This window comes from Carlito syrichta, unplaced genomic scaffold, assembly GCF_000164805.1.
Source record: "Carlito syrichta isolate Samal-C Ts95f unplaced genomic scaffold, Tarsius_syrichta-2.0.1 Scaffold273383, whole genome shotgun sequence".
Lineage (NCBI taxonomy): Eukaryota > Metazoa > Chordata > Mammalia > Primates > Tarsiidae > Carlito > Carlito syrichta.
Genome location: NW_007217479.1, coordinates 790,896 through 814,360, shown reverse-complemented (window position 1 = coordinate 814,360; position 23,465 = coordinate 790,896). Strand labels below are relative to the sequence as shown.

Below are 23,465 nucleotides of genomic sequence, written 5' to 3'. Positions count from 1 at the left end.
CCCCCCCCCCCCCCCCGGGAATTGGGACTACAGGCTCACACCCCCACGCCTGGCTGATCTTTATTTTTTGTAGAGACGAGGTTTTGCTATGTTGCCTGCCTGGGCTCTCACAATCCTAGAATTCCAGGTGTGGGCCACTTTGCCTGGCCTAGTTTCTTTGCTTAGTGTTAGTTAAACTTCTTGGATCTGTGGGCTCTTAGTTTTCATTTAATGTGGAAAATTTTGGCCATTATCATATTTTCTGCTTCCCCATTCACTTCTCACTCTATATGTGCATTAGGGTACTTGATGTCACATTGTTTACTGATGCTACTAGGATTTAAAAAATTTTTCTCCTTCTTTTTGGAAAGTGTCTAGTTCTGTGTCTTTGAGTTCATTGATTTCTCTTCTACAATATCTGATCTGCTATTAATCCCATCTGTTGTAGTTTTCATCCCAGACACTGTACTTTTTAATCTTAAGTTTCATTTGGTTCTTTTTTCTTTATTTTTTGAGTCAGAGTCTCATTCTGTCACCTCGCCTGGAGTGCAGTGACATGCTCATGGCTGCTGCAGCTTCAACTTGCTTGTTTCAGGTGATCCTTCTGCTTCAACCTTCCAAGTAGCTGGAACTACAAGTCATCATGCCGGCTAATTTTTTGTTTTATTGTAGAGACAAGAACTTACCAGGTTGTCCAGGCTGGTCCTGAACCTCTGGGCTCAGGCAGTCCTCTTGCTTCTGCCTCCCAAAATGTTGGGATTATGGGTGTGAGCCACTGCGTCCAGCCAGATTTTATTTTATTTTTTATGCCTTCAGTTAACAAGTTCAGTCTTCTTGCTTTTTGATCAAAGGGGATACAGTTAAAATAGCTGTTTTAATGTCCTTGTCTATCAGTGCTATTATGTCAGTTCTGGGTCCTTTTCTGTTGCTTGGATTTCTCATTGTGGGTTATTTTTTTCTTACTTCTTTGCGTGCCTGTTAAGATTTAATTGCTTGTCAGACCTTGTGACTTACTGGGTACTGAATTTTTTGTACTAAGAAAATTTCTAAACATTTTTCTGTTAGGCAGTTAAGTAACTTGGAAACAACTTTATTCTTTCAGTTCTTATGTTTAAGCTTTGCTAGGCAGGGCCAGAGCAGTTTTTGCTCATAGCTAATTATATCCTATTTCTGAAGCAAAAACTTTATTGAATACTGTCCCTGATTCCTTGTTTTCCAATGAGATTGGTGGAAATGGGTACAGTTCCCAGCCCTGTGTGAGACCTGGTGGTTTTCCCCTCTTAATCATTTTGTGTGATTCTTTCCCCTTGCCTTGGTTGGTTTCTTTACATAAAAGTGCTGATCAGTTCTCAGCTGAAGGCTTGGGCAGGAGAGAAGTATCTTGCTGATCAGTAGTGTTCTTTTTCCATAGCAGTCTTTTCTCTGGTGGATCTGACCTTCAAACCTCATGGCTTTCGTGCTTCCCCAGACTCCAGTCTGTGTCTTCTCAACTCATGGAAACTGCTAGGCTCTCTGTGGGCTCCCTCTCTTGCCATTTTGTGATCTGTAAAGTCCTTTCAGTACACTGAGACTATTGTAGTTTGCTTCCCATCTCTCAGTTATCAGTGTCTGTCTTTGCCTGATGTCCAACTCCTTGAAAACCACCATATATTTTGTTTGTTTTGTTTTTGTTGTTTTGGGCAGGAGGTCAAATATGGTCCCTGTTACTTCAACTAGGTTGGAAACAGAAGTCTGTATAAGAATTTGAAGTAGTTTTTTCCTCCCTCCCAGGATGCATTTTAGGTGGTGGTGATGGGAAATGGGGATCAGAATTGGTTACCAAAAATCACAGTGATTGCTGAGTGATAATCCCAAAGTTCATTCTGGAGCCTAGGGAAGAATCACATTAAAGATTAAGAACCCCAGGCTAGTATTCTTTAGTGGGGACAGTCTCAGAGCAAAGGGTCTTTGCCTCACATTTGAAGACAGGCATGTACAGGGTTGAGCTATATTATATACATTCAGGCTATGATAGCTGATCTTTTCTATGGGGAAAGAGGTTGGTCTTGCTTATTCTCACCATAGTTTATAATAGCAGGCATAGCCCTTGAGAATAGCTATCACCTCAAGGTGTATTGATTTGATGGGTCATTATTGTCATGGTGGGTTAACTCTGGTAAGATGATTTGGGACTGTAACACTGCCCTAGATGGAGAATAACTTGTTAATAGTCACCCAAAGGGTTTTGTAGGATATTGTGGCTTGTTCTAGAAAATTTGGACCTGGTACCTTAAAGGTTTCATTTTTTTCTATGACACCAAGCTTAATAATTTTTTCTTTTTTTTTTTTTTTGAGTTGGAGTCCCATTCCGTTGCCCAGGTCGCCCAGAGGCTGGAGTGCGGTGGCACTCTCCCAGCCACCACAGCCTCAACCTGCTGGGCTCAGGTGATCCTTCTGCCTCAGCCTTCCAAGTAGCTGAAACTACAGGCATGTGCCAGTATGCCAGGCTAATTTTTAAAAAAATTTATCATAGAGATGAAGTTGCACCCAATTCCCCAGGCTGGTCTCTAACCCGTGGACTCAGGCAGTCCTCTCACCTCAGCCTCGCAAAGTGCCGGGATTATAGGTGTGAGCCAACGCAGCCGACCTAAATATTTTTATTGGTTATTTTGTTGATGGTATGACATCAAGAAGTATCAACAGTCTTATGTATGGGGTTACTTTAAAATTCTGCATTTGTTTTTTACTTGGCTATTAGTTTGTATCATGTAAAAATAAATAACTATTACTATCTTAGCACAATATTTTTCTCTGGTCATTTATCTAATTCATGTTTTTGAGTGCCTACTATTGTCAACTCTGCTGTGCGCTAGGTAGATGGGTAGAGGTAGTATTCCCAGGGTGGGGGAGGTAATATTCCTACTGTGTTCTGCAGAGATCAACCTCAAGCAGTGGTTCTCAAAATTTTGGGTTTCAAACTTCTTTACACTCTTAAATTTTTGTGAGTGCTCAAGAACTTTTGTTTATTTGGGTTTTGTTGATAACATAAGTTAATTTTTCTGAAAATATTAATTTTTCTGAAAATATCTGTTTCTTAAAAAACCAAAAAAGTGAGAAAACTGGTATTGTTTTACGTTTTACAAATTGCTTTAATGTGCAACTGAATGTCTAACATTTGAAATACAAAAATAAAAGGAAAAAATGTGTCAGTGGGCTCAGTGAATTTTCTCCATAGGCAAAGCTTCATGGGTAGTCAGAAACAAAGATTCCCTGGTAGAATTGGACTCAGAGTGTTGGAGTCAGTTTATTGCTTTCCATTAGAGGCACACCTGCCATAGTGATTGACTCTTGGTCAAGGATTGCCATTCACTTATTAAGTGCTCAGTAAATATTTGTTGGGTGCTTAATAATTTCTGAGGAATTTTTGGTTTGATTTCAATGTTGGTGCTGTACCTCTTTACTATAATTCAGGGAATAAATTTGAGTTATGTGAATACTTTTAGCTCAAGATGGTTCATCTAAGCCACTTCCCTGACTCTGTGGAATGAAAAAGGAAGATTCTGTTAGTAGTTCTCAGAATTTAAATTGTTCTGTATCAACATTGCTGCTAATACAAAGTAATTAATGAAACATGCCACATTTTGTGGTAGTGAATAACGTAAGTTCAAGAACTAGCATCCCATTGAAAGTGTCATTAAAACCAGCTAGCGCTTTAGTGATTACTTAAATGTTGATTAAAGTTTGACACGTGTATATCATAGGAAATCTCCCACCGGCAAGTGTTCATTGCTTTGGAAGAATTCAAAGTCAATCAAAATATTTTAAAAGAGCACTTTGATGGAATAATAGACAATTAATAGAATGAAGTCATATGTAAAATAATTCATTAACATTTGTTCCTTTTTTTTCCTCAGTTATCTTCAATTGTTCTGAAATACAAGACCTTTAAACCACTGTAGATATGGACAAAGAAGAAAGGAAGACTATCAATCAGGGTCAAGAAGATGAAATGGTAACCAGCTTTAATAGTTTACTTGTGAACTACGAAGACTTTATTTCTGCAATATATTATTCTAGAGAGTAGCAAAGTGCAATTAAACAACAATAACTAACTCAATGAGCTTCTTTTCTCATCGTGTTTTTGAATTGGAATTATGTAATATCTTGTAGTTGCTTTTAGTATAATTTTTTTTAAAATGTGAACTTTTAAAAACTTAAGTGTAGTATGTTTTTGCATTTGGTGGTTTAAGACATTACGTTCACTAACACTTAAATATAATCCCAAATAAATATTTCTAATTTTGATTTATAAAAATTTTAAACATCAACTTAGTAGTAAAACAACTTTACTTTTTTGGCAGGGAGCCAGACATATGTCAGGTAAAATATAAGATGCCCTGTTAAATGTACAGGTCAGGTAATCAAGGAATACATTTTTAGAATAAGTGTATCCCAAATGTTGCTTGGGACAAACAAAAGAATTATTGGTTGTTTATTTGAAATTTGAAATTTTGATTTAACTAACCTCGCTACATATTCATTTGTTAAATTTGGGTCACTGGGTCAAACTGATGAATCACAGTGGTGTTGGGACGATTAACAAAGCACTTGGAAATCAATAAAGTTAAAATCTGTTTCATTTAAATGCAGTGTGGTATTCTGAATTGTATCTTGGAACAGAAATAAGATGTTGGTGGAAAACCAGTGAAATCTTAAGACTGAATTTAGTGCAACAATATTAAATCTGTTGATTTTGAAAAATATGCTAAGATGTTGATATTAAGGGAAACTAGACAGAGATTATACAGGACCTTTGTAAAATTTTTGGAACTGTTCCATATATCTAAATTTTTAATTTTTATTTTTTTTGAGTCAGAGTCTCACTCTGTCGCCCACGCTGGAGTGCAGTGGCACAGTCATGGCTGCTGCAATCTCGACCTGCTGGACTCAGGTGATCCTTCCACCTCAGCCTTCCAAGTAGCTGGAACTACAGGCATACGCCACCATACCTGGCTCGTACTTTGATTTATTGTAAAGAAGAGGTCTTGCTAAGTTGCCCAGGCTGATCTTGATCCCTGGGCTCAGGCAATCCTCTCGCTTCCACCTTCCAAAGTGCTGGGATTGCAGGCCTGTGCCACCATGGCTTATAAATCTGAAATGTATTCCAACATAAAAAGTATATTTAAAAAATAACCCTCACCTCATAACAAGATAAATTCTGGAAGAATTAAAAAGGTATGTAAAAATGAAATTATAAACATGTTAGAAAAGTGCACTAAATAATCTACCATGTCAGTTGGAAAGAGCGTACTAGGCATAATATTAAATATAAAACCATAAAGTATAGTGTCAACAAATTTACTTAAAATGTAACCTTTTTTTTTTGAGTTGGAGTCTCATTCTGTCACCCAGACTGGAGTGCAGTGGCTGTTCCCAGCCACTGCATTCTCGACCTGCTGGGCTCCGGCAATCCTTCCGCTTCAGCCTTCCAGTAGCTGGAACTACAGGCGCACGCTACCACGCCCAGCTAATTTTTTGATTTATTGTAGAGATGAGGTCTTGCCAAGTTGCCCAGGCGGGTTTTGAACCCGTGGGCTCAGGCAATCCACTCACCTCAGCCTCCCAAAGCATGGGATTACAGGCTGAGCCACCGAGCCCGGCTTAAAATATAACTTTGACAGTGAACTTGTCAGAAACAAAATTTAAAGGTAAATTATGGATTAGGAAAATATTTACAGTTTATATTTCAAGTCCTTTCTGGAAAGCAAAGAACCTTGGAATGTAAATATCTGCCATGTCCTTTGATAATTAATGATATGATCACTATGTTTATGCAGGAGATTTATGGTTATAATTTGAGTCGCTGGAAGCTTGCCCTAGTTTCGTTAGGAGTGATTTGCACTGGCGGGTTTCTCCTCCTCCTTCTGTATTGGATGCCCGAGTGGCGGGTGAAAGCAACTTGTATCAGAGCTGCAATTAAGGACTGTGAAGTGGTGCTGCTGAGGACTACTGTAAGTCCATGTATTTGCTTGGAGTTTATTTGAGGAGTAAAGCAATGTGTCTGTGTATACTTTGTTCAAAATAATATATGAAGGGAACATTGCTACCAGGATACAATTAATATACAATATTAATGGTAGTATTTCTAAAGTACATATTATTACAGTGATTTTAAAGGAATCTTAAAGATGATGAAATCCACTCCCTTCCCTACAGCTCTTGATACCCTGAGAGATTATGTACTTGTCTATTAAGGTTCATTAGGGCTATAGGTCAGATCTCATATACTGGGCCAGTAGTACTGTTGCATCTCAGGCTTTTTTGTTTAATCTAAAATCTGATTGGAAGCATTTTATAAGAGGTTTTAATATCTAGTGTCAGTATATTGATAGGTAAATTAAGAAATTACTCATGATCATTTATGGAATATTGATGTTTGTGTCAGTGATATATGAAGTGCAATTGAAGTACATCAACTTACTTGCCACTCACTGATAGGGTTTTGATATGAGTCTGTAAGCATTGATTTATTATGATCTCTGCAGTCACACCTCACTGCTAATGTTAATCTGTATTTGCAGTCACTCCCCAGTGCTAGCATCACTGCCTCAGCTCCAACTCAGATCATCAAGCATGCAGTTCACATAAGGAGCACCCGTTTTAGATTCCTCATATGTGCAGTTCATAATAGGGTTTGTGCTCCTATGAGAATCTAATGCCACCGCTGATCTGACAGGCAGATCTCAAGTGGTAATGCGAGCCATGGGGAGCTGCCTATAAATACAGATGAAACTTTGCTCTTTCTCTCCCGCCATTCACCTCCGTTCACCTTCTGCTGTGCAGCTCAGTTCCTAACAGGCCAGGGACCCAACCTGGGGGTTGGGGACTCTTGATGTGAAGAATGAAAGTTAAATAAAAATACAGGCAGTTATATAATACAGTTGACTCTTTTCTCCTTTGTCTCTTCTAAGGATGAATTCAAAATGTGGTTTTGTGCAAAAATTCGCTTTCTTTCTCTGGAAAGTCATCCATTTTCAAATAAAAAATCTATAGCTCATAAGGTTGCAAATGGCCATGCAGTTCATTTAATTGAGAATCCGACTGACGAGAATAAGCATGAGATGAACAAATATTCACAGACTCAGTTACACCAGGTATTGTGATCTTAATGTCAAAGTTCTTTGAAAAATCAAAATTACTACATTTTATACTATTATATATAGCCTGTAGTTTTGTATTTGCAGTTATAAGTGCTTGAGATAAATGTGCATACCTATAAAATACTTATCACTGTATTTAACACTCGTTAGGTGTAATAAAGTAATAGATTACATGTCACAAGTGGTGATATGCTTTTTAATATAACATTTATATATGTTCCACAGATTCGCTATTTCACCCACCATAGTGTAAAATATTTCTGGAATGATACCATTCACAATTTTGATTTCTTAAAGTGAGTATCTTTTGTTTGATTATACTATGAGTGTCCTGAAAATGTTCTAGGTAGAAAAGAATCCATTCTGTTCTTATATAAACTTGATGAGGTTTTTATATTGTAACTTTTATTCACTTACTCATTCACTTACTCATTGACAACTTCCTAAAGTGTTTTGAAGGCTCATTAATCATTTAAAAATAAGTCCACCCTTTTATTTTATTTTTAAAATAAAAATAAAATGAGGTCTCATGATGATGCCCAGGATGGTTATGAACTCGGCTCAATTAATCCTCCTACCTCAGCCTCCCACAGTGTTGTGATTACAGGCATGAGCCACCACACCAGGCCTACAGTATTTATCTAAGAAAAAAAAATTTCCACTCACAACTTGTGTTCAAAATCTACATAAAAGAATCAGTATGATGCGAAAATCTACTCTGGTTTGGAGTTCTTTTCAGTTTTACCTTACAGCGAATTTTGAGTACACCTCATAGTCTATGTTCTAACTTAGAGTATCTGAATATCTGTTACTTTGCTGACGGTTACCTTTGGTTGTACTTGAAGAATGAAGTAATAGATGAACAAAAATTTAATTTTACTGTATGGGTAAAGAATAGGACATTGTCAAATGTGACTAAATTTTAGGTAGAACAAAATTGTGGTAATTTCTTAAAATTTTATTTTTTGTTCAGAGTACTAAATTAATTAGGATTCTGTTTTTATCACTGTTGTTAAAATTAGTATATAAACATTCGTTAATATCATTGCTTTTGAGTGCCAGGGAAACTCTTTTTTTTTTTTTTTTTGAGTTGGCATGCTCACGGCCACTGCAGCCTCAGCCTTCCAAGTAGTTGGAACTACAGGCACATACCACCACACCTGGCTAATTTTTTGATATATTGTAGAGACGAGGTCTCACCAAGTTGCCCAGACTGGTCTTGAACCCGTGGGCTCGGGCAGTCCTCTCTCCTCGGCCTTCCCAAGTACTGGGAATAGGTGTGAGCTACTGCACCTGGAGATTTTCTTTTTTTTGAGTTGGAGTCTTTCTCTGTCGCCCAGACTGGAGTGCAGTGGCACGCTCATGGCCACCGCAGCTTTGACCTGCTGGACTCAGTCTTGAACCACCACGCCCAGCCAGAAATTCTTAATTCTAGCAGTAAAAACAAGAATCATATTATGAACATTTAAAATATTCATGCCTGAATTTTTTTCTCAGATACACTAAAGAACTACAACATTCTGGGGTGAGCTTGGATATTTCCACATGCCCAGTCCTAAACAGTATTCCTGATTAAGAATGATTACCTTAAAGGAATTGCCAGTGAGCTCCCATTTTGTTAAAAAGTTTATTTGCCTTGTCACTGGTCGCTGATGCATTTTGTAGAAGTCATCAAATTCATTGGGAAGAAATGTCAAGCATATTTGTGGTTTGTCTTTTACTAGCCATAGAACTTAATAAAATTTAAACTTATTCCAATTGTAGCAGTGAATTATGAAACTTAGCTTTCCTATGTGAAAAAAGTGGAAAAGGATTGAAATTAAGTGCATGTAGCATTGTCTTTCCTTTAGATTTCTATAACTGGTATCTCAGTTTAAATGAGCATAATTAACTCATTTGCGACTGCTGATATGAATTTGCATCATTCCACATTCTGTTCTTGGTTGCCGCTCACATGAATTTACCTTATAGTGGAAGACTGTCTTTTTGGGTTTATAATCCAAATAAAAATACAAAATATGGAGTACTAGTCAGAGTGGTGTCGGAAGCAAATGCTAGATATGTCTGCAACTTTCAGCTGTATTATAAAAAAGGTGACAATTTAGAAAAACTATTTCACTTGTGCTTAACAACAGAAGTTTGTGGCATCCAGCTTCAGATTTTTTTTAATTTTCATCCACTCTTAGTATTCGGAATGTTAAAAATTTGCTGGTCGCAAATGTGTTAAGACATTTTGAGGAAAAGTAGATACGTTAATTAATCCCAGTTAGAATTATTACAGATTTTAGGCATTGTCTGTGACTCATAAGTTTTACACTGCTAACATAGGTTTGCATTAGCTTAGGGAAGGATTTGGATTGGTGCTTTTAGGGGATGGAAGAAAATGAATAGGACTTCCTAGTTTGGATCTAAAATTGAAAAGGAGAAACTATGTAGAAGAAAAGTAAATATTTTTCTTCTTAAGTTTGGAATTTTCAAGTTAGTTATGCTTTTCCTTAAAGTTTAATTGTGAACTCTGAACAGCTTTGGCACAACTGTAAAGTATAATGATATTATGATATAAACTTGTACTTAGAACGCTCATATCTACCATGGATAACTTAGAAATTGTGGTGTTTGAGTCTTAGGCTTTTCATTATTATCTTAAGAATTTGAGATTTTAAAATTCTCATTCATTACCTCTAAATTTTTGTTAAGGGTTTCTAAGAAATTTGTAAGGAAGTCCCACTTTTAAAATCAGGCATATAGAAAAATGAGGCGTTAAGAAATTTGGATATTTTAAACTTTGTTTAAAGTAAAAACTTTGGATTTATTTAGGGGACTGGATGAAGGTGTTTCTTGTACGTCAATTTATGAAAAGCATAGTGCAGGACTGACAAAGGGGATGCATGCCTACAGGTAATTTTTATCTAACTAAAGTTAGATCTATTCTCAAAATTTCTAAAATCAGTAGTATACATAGTCAACCCTTTACCATGTAGTTGTACATATTAACAAGTATTTAAATATTATAGACGTAGTAGTTGATATTTTATTTGGGTAAAACTGTCTCTTAGTTTAAGAATTATAAAAATGTTAAAATTGATATTTTGAAGTTGATATCCCTGAAATACCATATTTCATCAGTACTAAGGCACACATTTTTCCATATTTTAGCATCTCTGAAATTGGGATGTGTCATATAACTGGTAGAGTGTCATTCTTTGACCGCATTTTTTTTTCTTGATCGTACATAAAGTAATGGTATGCCTTACAATTGATAGCATCTTATATTTTCTGAAATATATTATTGGGAATTGTAAACATAAGGTCAAATTCACCAAAATGAAAATTTGTAAATTGGGAGACATAAACTTTTTCATAGTGTTATTCTTTGTGAAAGCACAAAAATATACCTGTGTATCACCTGTTTTAAGGATAAATGCCACTTTCAAATTAAATTAGAAATTTTTTTGTATTTTTGTAGTATGTTCTTTCAAAGGTTTAAGACATAAAAAATATACACTCATTTAGACTTATACTTCATAAGAGGCATGAATGATTATATCATAGAAAATACTATTCTAAGGAATTAAGTGGAAGAATTTAAACAACTATTAAAGCATTTTTTTGTAAAAGCCAAATGTTCAGTGTTTTGAACTAAACTCTCGGTACAATATTCTTACTAGACAAATATATAAGATCCTTCAAATTTATTTGGTTTTTTGCAAAAATTAATTGTAATTCAAAATTGATAAGATCTAATGTGTTCAAGGATAGAGAAGAGAGCCATTGCTTACATGTTATAGACGAATGGGAAAGATACTTGTCGTACATAAAGATATGAAAAAATAAAATGTTAACAGTGTGGTTATCTAGTATTAACTTCTTTGACTTAACTTCGGTTGGTAGAGAGTTTGAACTGTGGAGGACAAGTATTTAGAAACATGAGTTTAAGAGCAGAAATGCAATGCCTTCCTTAACTTACACTATTAAAATATATGCTATATTATACTATAATATAACATAATAATAATATTATGTTTTCCTGTTATAGAAAACTGCTTTATGGAGTAAATGAAATTACTGTGAAAGTGCCTTCTGTTTTTAAGCTTTTAATTAAAGAGGTAAGACTATTGTATGTAATTAAACAATTGTGATCAATAGATTTGTCAATTTGGAAAGAGTCATGACTAAGTGATAAGATATTCTTGGTTTTCTTTTTCCTGGTCTCTTGTTGCATATTGTTTTACTTGGAAGGTAAAGGTAGAGCAAAGACATTTTTTCTACTTTGGTAGGGATTATTTTTTAAATTTTGTCTAATTCTGCTGTTATTATCTATTGATTTTTGCTTTTAACTCTCAAGTTGCAGATTCAAATCTTTCCCTATCTTACAGATATATACACCTGTCTCTTTTCTCTCTCTCTTTTTTTTTTTAAAAACAAATTTATCACATTTACTTCTTCACATGGTGTTTAATGGTGCATTTTTGGAGACTAGGCTTTGTTCTTGAAGTTTGAAATACAAAACATGACAATGATTGACCCCGAGGAGCTAGCACTGTAGTGTGGGAGGAAATGTTGATAGCTATGTAGTGACTGGATTGTTCAGTTGAGGATTGGGGGCATTTAAGGAAGGGAGTAAGTGACTTTGCCTAGTAGATGTAGGCTTACCAATCTTAGTCTTTTTCTTCCTCCCCAAGGGTCAAAAGTTCGTTGTATTAGGTGAATAGTTTTAGTAGAAATAAGATTGTTTTTCATCAGTTCGTAAGTGTGGCCATATGTTGCTTAAAAACATAGCATAGTGAAATGATTAGGAATTGGATTTTGTAATACAGTTCCATCAATAATTAGCTTTGATCTTTAGTTAATTTTCGCTGCTGCTTCTTTATCTGTAAAATTGGAACACATTTTTTCTAATTATCCTTTTTGATTTTGAGGTAAAATTGGTCTATATATATGCAAGTTCTTTAAAAAGTACAGCAGCATCAATTTTAAGACATTGGAGGTTATTAATAAAACTTTTCTTTTTTTTTTTTTTGTTTTTTTTTTTGTTTTTTTGAGTTGGAGTCTCACTCTGTCACCCACACTGGAGTGCAATGGCCGCTCCCGGCCACCGCAGGCTCCACCTGCTGGGCTCCGGCAATCCTTCCGCCTCAGCCTTCCAAGTAGCTGGAACTACAGGCACGCGCTACCACGCCCGGCTAATTTTTGATCTGTTGTAGAGATGAGGTCTCGCCAAGTTGCCCAGGCGGGTCTCGAACCCGCGGGCTCAGGCAATCCACTCACCTCGGCCTCCCAAAGTGCTAGGATTACAGGCTGAGCCACTGAGCCCAACCTCTTTTTTTTGTTTGTTTTTTGAGTCAGAGTCTCACTCTGTCACCTAGACTGGAGTGCAGTGGCACACTAATGGCTACTGTAGCCTCAACCTGCTGGGCTCAGATTATCCTTCCATCTAAGCCTTCCAAGTAGCTGGAACTACAGGGGTGTGTCACCACACCCGCCTAATTTTTTGGTTTATTGCAGAGATGAGGTCTTGCCAAGTTGCCCAGGCCAGTCTTGAACCCATGGGCTCAGGCAGTGCTTTTGCCTCTGCCTCCCAAAGTGTTAGGATTACAGGCATGAGCTACTATGGCCAGCTAGTACCATGACATTTTGGTAATCTGTTTTTCATGATTTGATAATTATTTTATTAGAGAAATTGAAACAGTGTAACTCATTAACTCATATTTGTCGTCCATTTGAAATTCAGTGAACTCTTGTCATATAAGTAAATTTGGATTTTGAGTTCATAACAAGTAACCATTTGTTTCATTTGGTTAAAAGTCTTACATTTTAGTATTCCAGAGTACAGCAGTTATTGGAAATAAATGTGCTTTATTGCTAAAATAGAATGCAGAACAGCTAAATTCATATACTTTAGCCTTTTCTAGCTGAATCTATATTGGGGTGGTATGAATCTAAATGGATGCCAATAATGTAAATTAAGCTTATTTAGTCAAATTTTAGTAGTTTAATGGTAAATAAGAATATGACATATTGCCCTACTCTACTATGCAACTTGTGCTCTAAGTATCTTCTTGGTTACTTGTCAAATTCAAGGTTGGAATATCTGCACCGTTATACATATTTCACTCAAATTGCCTTTAAAATCTTGTTTTTTAGGTTCTCAACCCATTTTACATTTTCCAGCTGTTCAGTGTTATACTGTGGAGCACTGATGAATACTATTACTATGCTCTAGCTATTGTGATTATGTCTATAGTATCAATTGTAAGCTCATTATATTCCATTAGAAAGGTAAGTGCAGATTTATTATGGGTTTCACAACTGTTTGTATTTTGTAATAACTTGGAAAGTGTGTAGAATGGTACTTGGTACAAAGTAAATGCTCAATGGAGTTATTATTTTAGTTGCATGAATATATACTCTTTCCTCCCCCTTCTTTGTTTGTTTGTTTGTTTGTTTTAGGGGGTTGGAGGTTGGGGGAAGACAGATGCTTTTTAGAGTCGAAGACCACAGCTTAACTGCTTAAAGGCCATGAGGATTTATAGTTGCTTATCACAGACCAAATACTCATAGGCTGTTTCTGCTGTGTTCAGGGTTAAGAAGCATTAAAGTGCTTATTATTTTGTCTGAGATAAAATAATCAGTATTCTTTGAATTTCTGACTCTTGACTTTCTTATTTTTTGAATTGAGTCTCACTCTGTCACCCAGGCTGGAGTGCAGTGGCATGTTCACGGCCATCACAGCCTCGACCTGCTGAGCTCAGGCGATTCTTCTGCCTCAGCCTTCCAAGAAGCTGAAAACAGGCAAAACCACCAAGCTTGGCTAATATTTTGATTTATTGTGAAGACGAGCTTTGGCCAAGTTGCCCAGGCTAGTCTCAAACCCATGATCTCACTTTTGCCTCCCATAGTGCTAGGATTACAGATGTGAGCCATTGCGCCTGGCAACTTGACATTGTATAAAGGCGAAGTAATATGCATGTATTGTGTTAACTTATTTTTTTGTGCCCTTGCTTTTTAATATCTTAAGTAGTGGGTTCATACTGGAGAGTTTTAAATTACCTTTTTCTTTTTCAGCAATATGTTATGTTGCATGATATGGTGGCAACTCACAGTACTGTGAGAGTTTCAGTTTGTAGAATGAATGAAGGTAAGTACTTGAATTTTGGAAAAATAAACCAAAAAATATACCCATTAAGCATTAATGTGTAATGTAAGCCCAATTTATTATATGTATACATTCTTGTTGTTGTTGTTTTGAGTTGGAATCTCACTTTTGTCGCCCAGGCTGGAGTGCAGTGGCACACTCACGGCCACCACAGCCTCGACCTACAGGGCTCAGGCGATCCTTCCACTTCAGCCTTCCAAGTAGCTGCAACTACAGGCACGTGCCATGCCTTGCTAATTTTTTTGATTTATTGTAGAGATGAGGTCTTGGCAAGTTGTCCAGACTGGTCTCGAACCCATGGACTCAGGCAGTCCGCTCACCTCGGCCTCCCAAAGTGCAGGGATTACAGGCATGAGCCACCATGCCCGCCCCCAGTTTTTGTGATTTATTGTAGAGAAGAAGTCTCACCAAGTTGCCTAGGCTGGTCTCAAACCCTGGGTCTCAGGTAATCCTCCCACCTCAGCCTCCCAAAATGCTGGGATTACAGGCTGAGCCACTGCGCCTGGCCATTCATTTTTTAAGAACCATAAAGTATAGTTTTATAGATGTAGTTTTCAAGAGCTATAAAATATAGTTTGGTTTCCTGAATTTGTATCATTCAATTATTTATGTAAAATTGCATTTTTCTCCTATGTGACAAGTACTATGTGAGGCTCTGGGGATTCAGTCTAGAGACAAATAATGAACAATAACAATAAACTGTGACAAATGCTGTTGGTTAGGAGTGGTCATTTATTTACTGAGTGTAAGGGATGGCTTCTTTGAAGTAGTCTTATGTGGTGATTGTTTGAATTAGCCAGATAAGAGGTTGTTGAGAAAATGGTAAGGGGGGTTGTGAGAAGAGAAGGGGAGAAGATGGTTCTAAATGTTCAAAGGCCTGGGAATTAGAGATTGTATGGTCATTGTGAGAATTGAAAGAAATACACTATCCAGATGCAGCTTAGATAATGGCCTTTTCTTTTCTTTTTTTTTTTAAAAGAAGCCAAGAAAAATTTATTAGTGCAATCCTGGGCGAGGTTCTCCGGTCCTTATAGCTGTGGGCCGGAGAAGTCGCACCCAGCAAGATGGGCGACAGGTTTATAAAGGGCATTCTGAGAAAGCTGTGAGAGGGATTGGGGAGAGTGATCATTGATTGGGACAGCTGTCGCGTCTGCTGGCGATTGGCTGAACGGGGTTGCTAGAATCGCTGTAACAGGTACTGGCTGGCTTTGCGGCTGGGGTCTTAGTTCCGGCCTGGTCCGGGTAGGAGCCATCATGTTGAGGCGAGGCCCGCCCCGCCCTCCGGTACCTCTAACCTTGAGGCCCCATGTTGGGCACCACTTATGAGAGTCCAGCTCGTGCCAGGTTCAGGGTATCCCAAAGGTGGAGATGGTGTCGGTGATTGGGGGGAAGAACAGAAAGAGGGAAAGAGAGAGAGGAGAGAGACAGAGAGAGAGGAAGGAGAGAGAGACAGAGAGAGAAAGACTTGGACAACTGCTTAGATTTGAGCAGAAGACCTCTTTTTTGTTTTTGTTTTTTTGGAGTTGGAGTCCCACTCTGTTGCCCAGGCTGGAGTGCAGTGGTACACTAACAGCTACTGTAGCCTCAACCTGCTGGGCTCAGTTGATCCTTTTGCTTTAGCCTTCCAAGTAGCTGGAACTACAAGCATGTGCCACCACACCTGACTAATTGTTGGATTTATTGTAGAGATAAGTTTTTACCAAGTTGCCTGGGCTGGTCTCAAACTCGCAGGTCAGGCAATCCACTCGTCCCGGCCTCCCAAAGTACTGGGATTACAGGCTGAACCACCGAGCCTGGCTGGGAGGATCTTTTTAAAAAGTGTTTAATGAACTTAAATTTCTAAGGAAATAATGATAAAACTAGATACTGGATAAAAATACTACAATGTTTAATTTAATAAATTTAGTCATATTTAAAATAATACGTAAAAAGACTCATTTAGGAATGTTGAGAGGGCAGTAAGACTTCAAGGTTATAAATAGTGGCAATAAGAAGAATTCTATAAAAATCCTGTTGAAAAGAATATGCTAAATTTTTCGGTGCTTCTGTCTGTTTCCATGGAATTATACAAATCTGAGTATATTTTACCTGTGTTGGGGGAATCTCCAGTGTAGACTCATTGTTTCTATTTTCCAAGATAGCTAATGACCAGAATTGTTCATACATAGTTGTCATGAGTGATTTGTTTGTTTGTTTTTGAAGACAGGCTCATGCTCTCTTGCTCTGGCTGAAGTACAGTGGCACAATCATAGCTCATTGCAGCCTTGAACTCCTGATCCATCCACTTCAGCATCTTGAGTAGTGGAGATTGTAGGCACACACCACCACACCTAGCTCATTTTTAGTTTTTTGTAGAGATGTAGTCTCGCTATGTTTCCCAGGCTAGATTCAGACTCCTGGGCTCAAGTGATTCCCCCCCGCCTTGGCCTCCCAAAGTGCTGGGTTTATAGGCATCAGTCACTGTTCCCAGCCTTGTCATGAGTTTTGAAGCACACTCACTTGCTTGATCAGAGGCTACATTAGGGGACTAACTAGCTGATACACCATGCTTTGTGAGCCTAATAGTCTGTCAGAACTTTCTATTTATTGGCATTTTCATATTTAATACCATTATATTATTAACTTATTGAGATCAGTTAAACTTTGGGTAAATTATTTGCTGTGTTTTTATTCCAAGTTAAAGAATATTCTGTTTACATTGTACTTTTTTCTTTATGTTCAGAAATAGAAGAGATCTTTTCTACTGACCTCGTCCCTGGAGATATCATGGTCATCCCATTAAATGGAACAATAATGCCTTGTGATGCAGTACTTATTAATGGCACCTGCATTGTAAATGAAAGCATGTTAACAGGTAAACTAAATGAGTAAACATCACATGCGTTGTTTATAATGATATTATGATTAAGTAGTCACTGGTTGAGTTTTTTCAAAATTAGCTATATCATTTATATTGTTATTCATGAATGTATGAGTGTGATGGATATTGAAGATTTTAAAATTCTGAGTAGACCACATATTGTATTATACTCAACTGTGCAATTAAATCACTCTGCTGGTGTTGATACATCTCTTGGCCTGCCTTTGTTCACTCTTTTGACATTAGAACGTGGCTTTTGTATGGGAATACGAGATGAGGTCTTTGGCTACAGAGAATGCAGCATATACAGTATTTGATTCTCTATTTGAATTGTAATAACTGGGACTAAATAAAGATTTTATATTTTTTCTTGAACTGGGGGAAGTAGACTTTGAAATGACTTTCCTTTGGACATTCACAATCTAGAGGTAGTTTTTATTTGTTTGTTTGTTCTGTTTTGTTTGAGTTGGAGTCTCACTCTGTTGCCCAGACTGGAGTGCAGTGGCCGCTCCTGGCCACTGCAGCCTCGACCTGCTGGGCTCCAGCGATCCTTCCACCTCAGCCTTCCAAGTAGTTGGAACTATAGGCGCGCGCTACCACACCTGGCTAGTTTTTTGATTTATAATAGAGATGAGGTCTCACCAAGTTGTCCAGGCGGGTCTCGAACCCACGGGCTCAGACAATCCACTCACCTCAGCCTCCCAAGGCACAGGATTACAGGTTGAGCCACTGAGCCCGGCCTTGTTTGTTTTTTTGAGTCAGAGTCTCACTCTGTTGCCCAGGTTAGAGTGCACTGGCATGATCATGACTCACCATAGCTTCTACTTCCTGGGTTCAGGCAATCCTCCCATCTCAGCCTCCCGAGTATTTGGGACCACAGTCGTGCACCACCACACCTGTGTAATTTTTTGTAGAGATGAGGTTTTGCTATGTTGCCTCATCTGGTCTTGAATTCCTTGACTCAAGCAATCTTCCACCTGGTCCTCCCCAAATGCTAGAATTACGGGCTTGAACCAATGAGCCTAGCCTTCCTTTAATTAATGAACTTTTTTGTTTTTTCAGGAGAAAGTGTTCCAGTAACAAAGACTAATTTACCAAATCCCTCAGTGGATGTAAAAGGAATGGAAGATGAATTATATAATCCAGAAACACATAAACGGCACACTTTGTTTTGTGGGACAACTGTTATTCAGACTCGTTTCTACACCGGAGAACTTGTCAAAGCCATAGTGGTTAGAACAGGTAGAAAGCATTTCGATTAATCTCTTCTTGCATGTTTTAGCATACCTACTAAATGTTTTTAAAGAAATTCTGTTTTGCGAAATAATTCTCATGTTCTTCTAAAAATAAAAGTAACTTACTTTCATTTTTTTTTTTTTTGAAAGGATTTAGTACTTCCAAAGGACAGCTTGTTCGTTCCATATTGTATCCCAAACCTACTGATTTTAAACTCTACAGAGATGCCTACTTGTTTCTTCTGTGTCTTGTGGCAGTGGCAGGCATTGGGTTTATCTATGCTATTATCAATAGCATTTTAAATAAGGTATGTACGTGGGGCTTTTAATAGGGTTTCAGCCTTAATTATTAATCATTTGTGGCTACTGAGGATTTGAAATGTGACTGGTGAGACTGAGGAACTAAACTTATAGGCTTATTTAATTTTTTTTATTTGAGATGAGGTCTCGCTAAGTTGCCCAGGTTAGCCTCTAACCTCTGGCCTCAGGCATTCCTCTCATCTCTGCCTCCCAAAGTGCTGGGATTACAGGTGTGAGCCACCAAACCCAACTTATGCTAATTTAATTTTTTTTGTTTTTGTTTATTTGTTTGTTTTTTTAGTTGGAGTCTTACTCTATCACCCAGACTGGAGTGCAGTGGCTGCTCTCAGCCACCGCAGCCTCGACCTGCTGGGCTCCTGCGATCCTTCGCCTCAGCCTTCCAAGTAGCTGGAACTACAGGCGTGCGCTACCACGCCTGGCTCATTTTTTGATTAATTGTAGAGATGAGGTCTCGCTAAGTTGCCCAGGCGGGTCTTGAACCCATGGGCTCAGGCAGTCCACTCACCTCAGCCTCCCAAAGGTGCGGGATTACAGGCTGAGCCACCAAGCCCGGCTGCTAATTTAATTTTTTTTAAATTTTTTTTGAGTTGGAGTCTCACTCTGTCACCCAGACTGGAGTGCAATGGCCGCTCCCGGCCACTGCAGCCTCGACCTGCTGGGATCCGGTGATCCTTTCACCTCAGCCTTCCAAGTAGCTGGAACTACAGGCGCGCACTACCATGCCCGGCTAATTTTTTGATTTATTGTAGAGATGAGATCTTGCCAAGTTGCCCAGGCGGGTCTTGAACCCGCAGGCTGAGGCAGTCCACTCACCTCGGCCTCCCAAAGTGCTGGAATTACAGGCTGAGCCACCGAGCCCAGCCAATTTTAACTAATTAAATGTTAAAGAAGTCATGGGACTAGTAGTATTATATTAGAAAGCACAGACAGAGAACATTTCCATTATAGAGGACAATTCTTTTTGATGGATTTGGTTTAGATGGTCTTGTATTTGCTCTTTTGTGACTTTAAAAAAATGAAGGGGGGAAACCCGTATGCTCCCCAAAGGCTTTATTTTCTTTTGCCTATGAGATAGAATGTACAGCATTAAAATGACTTTTTCTCTTTTAATTTTTTTATTTTAAATATTGAAATGATTTTTGATTACTCTATTGAAGGTATCTCTAAGAGACCTCAGCCTTTTTTTTCCCCTTTTTTCTACCCTGTAGGGACAGCACAGCACAGTATGAGGCTAATAGAATGAGTCAGTATTTGATAAAGTTTGCGGAACTTGCTTTGAAGTGTGTTGTGTATGAAGTATGTAGGGCTATTAAAATGAAAGACATTTCCTTTAAAAATAGCTGTTATTCCATTAAGCTTTCTATTTTGCAGAATTGCTGAAGGGAAAAAATTATAAATGGTTAATAGATGTATCTAAATATATACATATATATAAAGTTGAAAACGGCATATAGATATTCACTAATGTTCATATTAAGTTAGTAAATATTTAATGCTAGGGACTTAACATTTATTTTTGTGTTAACTATAGGTAGAAGTTGGGGTAATAATTATCGAGTCTCTTGATATCATTACAATTACTGTTCCACCTGCACTTCCTGCTGCAATGACTGCTGGTATTGTGTATGCTCAGAGAAGACTGAAAAAAATTGGTATTTTCTGTATTAGTCCCCAAAGGATAAATATCTGTGGACAGCTGAATCTTGTTTGCTTTGATAAGGTTGGTTTAGTTTTATAATCCTTCTCAAAGGTCACTACTTTGTAGCTTTTAAATATTTAATGTTTTCCATTTTCTTTGTCAACCAGTTTGCACACAAGTTTTTTTTTTTTTTTAATTCATCAGGTACTACTCAGGTTGCAGTGCAGTGACACAATCACAGTTTATCACAGTTTATTCCTCCTGGGCTCAGGCATTCCTTCTGCCTCAACTGCCTGAGTATTTGGAACTACAGACACTCACCATCATGCCTGGCTAAAAAATTTTAATAGGGGCAATGTCTTGCTGTGTTGCCTAGGCTGATCTCAAACTCCTGGGCTCAAGCAATCCTCTCACCTCAGCCTCTTAAAGTGTTGTTATTACAGCCACTGTGCCCAGCCTAATTTTTAATATTCCTGTAAGTTTTCTCTTTCTCAGCTTATCTGGTGTATGCATCATTTTTGTATACCCTAAAGTCTTCCCTTAACATCATTGATAGTTTCTTGGAAAAACTGTGGCTTTAAGCAAAATGAAGTATAATGAATCAAATTTTGCTATGGGTTAATTGGCACAAATGAGAATTAAGTTCTTATGGCATACTTCTGGTCACAAAACTTCACCAAACTTTTAAATAAAGAGCCAAAACACTTCTAATATTAATCATTGAAATAAATGTGAGCTATGCATACATTTGAGAAAGGTTAATAAAAACAAGTAAGATATTTATCTATCCAGTTATTCCAGTTCAGAGTCATGGGTAACTGGAGGCTATTCAGGCAGCTTGGGGTACAAGGTAGGAGCAAACCCTAGACAGTATGCCATTCTATTATAGGGCGTTCTCACACATCCACGCTCACTTGGACTGAATTCATTTAGTGCCAGTTCACCTAACATGCACACCATTAGGATGTGGAAGGAAACCGAAGTACCTAGAGTCAAACCCATGCAGACATTGGGGGTACACAAACTCCACACACACAGTGGCCCCAGCTGGGAGTTGATATTTGTTTTCTCATCAAAATTATAATGAAATGATGTTGAACAAATTGGTATTGTTGGAGGACCTGCTGTATTTTGTGTTTTCTCAATTTTTAATACTTTGGATATTGCTTATTTGCTCAAATCGGCAATTAACCAATTGCTCATATCCAGAATCATGTCTTATAGCAGTCGTGGAAGTAAAGACTATGTGATCTCTAATGTTTTTAGATAATAATTCTTATTTACCAGAATAGGCTTAATACATATATAGTTACTGTGAGTTTATTGCTGTTAATGTGTTTAGTGTTTACTGTATGGTTTTATAAAATACGGGGTGCCACAAATGTATACATATTTGTGAATACATACTTAAAATGTATGTACATTTTTTTGATACCCCATATAGTTTAAAATTGTGAAAGTCACAGATTTTATGTTTTTATGTGAAAATGACAAGTTGTGTACCTGTGTGAAATACACTTTTCCCTTACAAACTTTTCTCCTTTCCTGAGTTAGAATTAATGTTTTTAAAAATTAATCCTTGACCAGAACACCTTTTATCATGCTTTTCTGGGTAATGGGTAGAATAAGAATTTGACTTTTATGCATTTCATTATTACAGAAAAAGAATAATAAGTGACATACATCTATGACTATTTTATATTTCTCTTCAATTTTTCTTATGCTTGTCTTTTTTTTTTATTTTTGAGTTGGAATCTCACTCTGTCGCCCACACTGGAGTGCAGTGGCACGCTCGTGGCCACTGCAGCCTTGACCTATGCTTGTCTTTTTTGGAAACTTTATTAATACAATTTTTGAGCAGACACAGAAGTGGAGAAAAGTGCATATATAATAAGTCCTTATTTACTCATTACTCAACTTTAACAGATATTAGTGTTTTGTCAATTTTACTTCATTTATCCCCTCATTTTGAAGGAGGCAGCATCAGATATTATTTCACCCCTACTACCTCATGTGTGTCTTTGGAAGATAAGGTGTTCAAAAAAATATATAGAACCACAATATCACACTTAGTACAATGAACAATTCTTTGGTTTTATCTCATACTTAGTTCAAATTTCCCTGCTTATCTCAAATTTTTACCTTTTGATTTTTAAATTAAAGTCCAAATAGGGATTGCATTGGTTACAGTTATCTAACAGTTGGCCTTTACTTCCTCCTCATCCCCAATAATTTTGTTGAGTAAACCAAGTCATTTGCATTCTGGTTTTTACTGATTCCTTCCCAGTTATCATGTAACTTATTCCTGTTAGCTCCCTATGTCCTGATTCCTCCCTCCTTTATTGATTGATAGATATGCTGATTTGTGCATCCTTTCGTTTTTAAATAATAAAAGCGCATAAACGTACAGTTATACACATATGTCCCCTCTACTGCATTGATGACCCATACTGTAAGTACTGCCCTGCATCCCCTTTTCTACATTTACCATGTGTCCTAGCAGTCATTCTCTATCAGCGTATGGAGATCTTGCCTATTTATTTTAACTTTGTATAGAACTTCATTGTGTTATACGTAGTATAGTTTAAATGCTTTGTAGGTTTCTTTTTTTGTAGCGTTAGTCATGCTTTGTGCATGTGTGCCCCCCTTTTTTTTAGACTGGAACTCTTACTGAAGATGGTTTAGATCTTTGGGGGATTCAACGAGTGGAAAATACACGGTAAATATTAGTTAGATTATTAGTTGCTTTTTAATAAATATGTTAACATGCAGCATTCAAACATAGAAAGTAATATGATAGACAAACTGTATCTACTGCCAAGATTAAACAGTTATTTTGCTATATTTGCTTCAGATCTCTTTTAAAAGATTAAAATGTTATAGAAATTGCTTGAATCCCATACTATTCCTTTCTTTATTCTTACCACCATTTTGAAGTTTTTTTTGAGTTGGGAGTCTCACTCCTTCGCGCAGGCTAGAGTGCAGTGGCACGCACACTCAGGGCCACTCCGGCGTCGACCTTCTGGGCTCCAGCAATCCTTCCGCCTCAACCTTCCCAGTAGCCAGAACTACAGATGTGCACTACCACGCCCAGCTATTTTTAAATTTTATTTTATCGTAGAGATGAGGTCTCACC

At 37.5% G+C, this 23,465-nt stretch overlaps 1 protein-coding gene across 2 annotated transcripts in view; it reads left to right on the top strand.

Annotated features, from left to right (window-relative positions):
- Nucleotides 1–3,872: 3,872 nt before the first annotated feature.
- The window catches only part of ATP13A3 (ATPase 13A3), a 67,627-nt gene continuing 48,034 nt past the window's right edge, over nt 3,873–23,465 (top strand). For both annotated transcript variants that reach the window (XM_008052350.2, XM_021709683.1), the window contains exons 1-13: nt 3,873–3,970; nt 5,796–5,969; nt 6,930–7,112; nt 7,344–7,414; nt 9,936–10,016; nt 11,155–11,224; nt 13,263–13,397; nt 14,184–14,256; nt 16,997–17,128; nt 18,197–18,376; nt 18,520–18,677; nt 20,222–20,410; nt 22,987–23,048. In XM_008052350.2, the coding sequence (XP_008050541.1) occupies nt 3,920–3,970; nt 5,796–5,969; nt 6,930–7,112; nt 7,344–7,414; nt 9,936–10,016; nt 11,155–11,224; nt 13,263–13,397; nt 14,184–14,256; nt 16,997–17,128; nt 18,197–18,376; nt 18,520–18,677; nt 20,222–20,410; nt 22,987–23,048 (1,559 nt within the window). In that variant the 5' untranslated portion in view covers nt 3,873–3,919. The remainder of the gene's footprint in view (nt 3,971–5,795; nt 5,970–6,929; nt 7,113–7,343; nt 7,415–9,935; nt 10,017–11,154; nt 11,225–13,262; nt 13,398–14,183; nt 14,257–16,996; nt 17,129–18,196; nt 18,377–18,519; nt 18,678–20,221; nt 20,411–22,986; nt 23,049–23,465) is intronic.